This window comes from Amblyomma mixtum, chromosome 10 (genome assembly GCF_055824585.1).
Source record: "Amblyomma mixtum isolate Tamu chromosome 10, ASM5582458v1, whole genome shotgun sequence".
NCBI lineage: Eukaryota > Metazoa > Arthropoda > Arachnida > Ixodida > Ixodidae > Amblyomma > Amblyomma mixtum.
The window spans coordinates 29,542,778-29,547,407 of NC_143021.1; the positions used below are offsets into that span (position 1 = coordinate 29,542,778).

The window sequence follows — 4,630 nt, forward strand, 5'->3', positions numbered from 1 at the left end:
GGGGATAAGCTGTGCGCAGTTCACACATGACTGGGTTAATTGGAGATGCATTGGCGATGCGTCTGTCCTACAGTGGACGTAGGCTCATGATGATTATGCATCCCGTACGACGCCGTGACACTCGAGTGTTTTGGCTTCATTTATAATTTCTCCTGTCTTCTCTTCCTTTGTTTACGTAAGAACGCATCCTTGTGGCAGCTTTTTAAGGATACTTATCCTCTCAAGCTGTATTTTCATCTCTTCTCTGGATGAATAAATGGTTTCCACGTGACGTCATCAATTGCATGCTTGTACGGCAGGGATAGATCTTGTAGCACAGAGTAGGGACAAAAGACGATTTTAGGAAAACTCTTAGCTCGTCTCATGCCCAGGATTATCATGCCAACATGCTCTCCACGCAACCTTACACGCCAACTATGTCTTTGTGGGTCACGCCCGGTTGAATTATCAGACGAATGAACGAGATCACGGCAGTGGGGACGCGTTGCTGTAAAACATGCATGGTGAATAACTTAAATTCAAGATGCTGTACATTACTCAAGTCACGAGCCTGGGCGAGATCAGCAGAAAATGTGTTTCGTCATTTGAGCTGCGCCAAGGGCCTTTTATTTATTCCGCAATGCTTTTCTTGCAGGTCAGTTCCATCCGGACGGGGCTGCCACCATGCTAAAGCGGAAGCGCCCAGATGAAAGCGCTGCCGTCAAAACTGACCAAGCGGAGGTTGTGGCGCCCAAAAAGGTTCCGCAGTCCGAAGAGGTTCCTGTGGAGGTGCCAGTTCCCGAGGAGGCTGGTGTTCCCGAAAACAAAGAAGTGCCCGAAGACGAGCAGGCGCCCGCCGATGTGGAGGTTCCTGCCGAAGCCGAGGCATCCCCAGGCGTCGCGAAACCCACAGGCGTCGAGGAGCGGGTAAACAAGGAAGCGCCCGAAAACGTGGAGCTGCCCGAAGACTTTGAGGCGCCCAAGGCCCCGTCGCTGCCACTTGAAGAGATGGAAGGAGTCTGCAGCCGGTACGCCGGTCTAAAAGTCGACCATCGTCGACCATGTACTAGCCGGGAAGGCCATCTGTGCCACATCGTAGCCAATACTAAAGCTTGGAACAGCTTCTTCTGGGCCGTCGGGCTGGAGCTACAAGAGGACGCTGCCTCCCAGCTCATCCTCGTTCCGGCGAGTCATGGCGCATGCACGAGAAACCCCGGCATGACGGAAGAGAAGCACCGGGCCGCGACACTTCTGTACTATCTGCTGACTAAGCACCACTGCGTTGCGGGAGTCACCATCAACGACAAAATCATCGCCGGCCATGAAGATATCGTGTGCCTCGCAATTCGCGACGCGCTGGAGCTGAAGAGGCTTTCGTTGGACTTGAGGTCGCCGAGAGTTGTTGTCTCCGACGCCCTTGCAGAGACTATAATTTCCCTGACACGACTGACACCGCTCGACCTGTCCGTGGACTTGCGCACGCACTTGATTGCCGATCTTGCGCCACTCCTCGCGCAAACAACTACCTTGAAGACGCTTATAGCTTTGGAGGTCCGTGTGCACCCTAAGGCCTCCATAACCTTCCTATCAGGGCTCCTCCAAAATAGGAGCATCCGAGACCTGTCACTCTCGTCAAGGATTCTTAACGGCGGCGGTATACCCTACGGCCCAGGCAACCCGCATATCCTTTTTGGAACGTTCCTGCAGCAGAGTTCGTCCCTAAGATCGCTGTTTATAAAAGAGGCTAGGTATGGTCCAAACATAGACGTCTTGACTATCTGCGATGCCCTGGCTACTCACAAGGGGCTGGTTAGACTTAAGCTAGAGGTTGACACACTCAGGATGGAGTACGCCACGGCAATAAAGCAGCTTCTGCTCACCAACAAGACGCTCAGGCAATTCAGCTTCACGTGCACCTGCCCCGACGATAACAACGAAGTAATTGAAGGAATTTTTAGGCACCCATCCCGAAGGTGCCACATTCTGGACTACGCTGACGATGACTATGTAATGCCCTGGATCTCTGCTGTGCTCGAGAATGACACCTCCATCACGGAACTGACATTCTCAATGTGCGGCTTTAGCCTCTTTGAGTGCCAGCAGTTTTGTCGAGCGGTGACCGCGAACAAGTCGCTGAAGAAGATCATCCTTGAAGACCTCGGTCGCCATAGATGGGAAATCTGCAGAATGCTCTCTGAATGCGGCCTGCAAGACAGAGTGGTTGTCAGTGGCCACTGCATCGTGTACTACCCGGACATAGGCATTCGTCCGGTGGGCTGCCCCTCGTTCGCCGTTCCCCTCGCCCGGCTCCAGACTGCTGTGGAAGGAGCGACCACGTCTGTTAACCTGACGCACATCACGCTACGAGTGTACTCGATTTTGTGCTTTAACGGTGCGACAGAGCCAGCCTCAACGCCCCTTGTTCAGATGATCCAGAGCGCGATTAGCATCACTCACCTGGCGCTGTCTCTGGAATCTGTGTGCTGTGCCCGGTGCTGGAATGCGTGCGGACCCGTTATATGCGAAGCCGTGTGCCAAAATCCGAGCATCCGCAGCATGACCTTCATTTTCTCTAGGCAGAATTCCTGTGACATGGCACCGCTGGCGAGCCTCCTGCATCGAAGTCGAGCCCTGCGTAGTTTCACATTACACGCTCCCAGTCGCGAAGCTTTCACTTCGTTCATCACGGAGCTCTCAAAGCCGGAGCTTGCGGATAACTACTCTCTGCAGGGCCTAAGCTGTTTTTATAATGCTGATGAGTTGATGGGAGAGCGGCTAACCATCCATGACGTCCTACACAGGAACCGAGCATTGGTAAAGCGGGCTGTTCGCTTCGTCACCGGCGCCCGTCTGAAGTACACTGCGGAGGCCTTCGAGAAGATCTCCACCTCTCCGACCTTGGTAGACGAGCTTCAGGCGACGGCGTTCGTCGACGAATCTCAAGCTAAGAAGCTGATTGCTCGGTGCGTGGTCGGACTGCAAGACTTCACAGAGTTCATGCGCCTCGCAGGCGTAGTGCGTGACGGCATAGAGTGCAGCGCCAGGGATGACGGGCAGACGCAACTGGGCGACCTGCCCGAACCCTGTCTACGTCACATACGGCAGTTCTTGCTCTTGAGCGACGTGGTTGTTTCACCGGAGTAGGATGATGGCGTACTAAATGTTGTTCCTTTGTTCCTGTAAAAATGTGTGTTGCGTCTACCCATTGTCTAAAATATCATAATCACTTCGTTCTGCCATGTGCTTCCATTTTTATTCCTTAAGAGCGAAAGCTGTCTTAGTTACTTTAGCCATATAAGCATGCATTCTGCCATGGTATCACAGCGTCAGCCGTAAGGCCTTAATTACTGAGCGAACTTAATGCACATAACGTTTTAAGTGATTAAATTTATTTTCATAATTTAAACTCAATTCATTGGTCACAACCTGCCCTAGTTGGTAGGTATAAATTTAAGAGTAGGTAATTCCGCTCTCCGTGCTAGGGGAGATGGAAGGGCTGACGAGAAGATTGAGACAGGGTGGAACGCGGCGGGGGGCCAGGTCAGATTTCCCTGATTCGCATCAGCGCGCCGAGGCTTTCTCTTACGGCTGACGATGTAGAATCAACGGCCAAATGGAGTAAGCAATTGCTAAGCCAAAGCTGTAACAGCTTTCAATGATTAATGCGCTTTGCCGTCTGTCTGAGTTGTACAATTTTTTGCGGGACCAGATACTATAAAGGAACCGGCGTCATGCCTGCTGGGATAATGATCATAAAGTGGTGCTTATATATACCCCACGCACTCGGTGTTCTTTTCGTTAGTTGCTCTCTCCCCACGCGCATAATAGTAAGTAGCTGCCCAAGCATATACCCTTCTGAAGTAAGTAGCTGTTCTGAATAATATATTTCAGCACCAATTAGAGCGCTGCTCGATCTTTTTGACATTTTTTAACCGCTGGCTTCAGGGGCATGAAAAGAGTTCGCAAGGCACGATTCATCCATCTTTCAAGCAGGCACTTCAGGCACTTTTGATCTCGAGGGCAGTACAGCATGCCAAAGAGCTACACGTTGACGCTTGCTTATCGGAAATGTCTAAGCAACAAATATAAGAAAAATAATTTGCCTGCAGCGTGGCCCAACCTCTCAATCTTTCTTATAATTCATATAAATGAATGCATTTATATTGAGTAAATAAGTACACATTGACTGGCCAGAATTTGTTTTTGTGAATTTATCTAAAATGAATATCCGGGCTTGGAACTTTGTCGTAGTGGTCGCAACAGCCCAATAAGGTGGGCCCGGGTCAGAAAGTGCTAGAGGACACAAAAGCGAATTTTTAGGCCACGCGCTTATGTTTCACAGGCAGTTCTTGTGATGTCGCTAGTACTTCGTCCTTGCCGTTCCTACAACGATAAATTAACCGACTTCATGGGAACCGAGAGGGCCGTATGACAAGCTGTACGTAAGTCGCAGGATGCGGAGAAAACCCTTTGTTTTTCAAGGGTGCAAAGTGCGGATAGAATTTCATTCTTATTTTCATTCCACAATTCAGAAAGCTGTCTAGCTTTCCTTTGTAGCCGTTTGGTTGCGCTCAGGTGGATGTCAATGAGTAATTAAGACCTTATCTCAATTAGACACTACGCCATCTTTATGCATTAGTATAGTGACGAA

The 4,630-nt window shown here is 50.5% G+C and overlaps 1 protein-coding gene across 1 annotated transcript; it reads left to right on the forward strand.

Annotated features, from left to right (window-relative positions):
• The first annotated feature begins 464 nt into the window (after nt 1–464).
• On the forward strand, nt 465–3,180 carry LOC149325482 (uncharacterized). Its single transcript, XM_089563389.1, has one exon. It carries the CDS (start codon nt 664–666, stop codon nt 3,121–3,123), a length of 2,460 nt encoding a protein of 819 aa, XP_089419515.1. The 5' UTR covers nt 465–663; the 3' UTR covers nt 3,124–3,180.
• Nucleotides 3,181–4,630: the final 1,450 nt, after the last annotated feature.

Bases quoted from the DNA above. Each gene is read 5' to 3' on its own strand.
- LOC149325482 (XM_089563389.1), top strand. From the start codon at position 664: ATGCTAAAGCGGAAGCGCCCAGATGAAAGCGCTGCCGTCAAAACTGAC.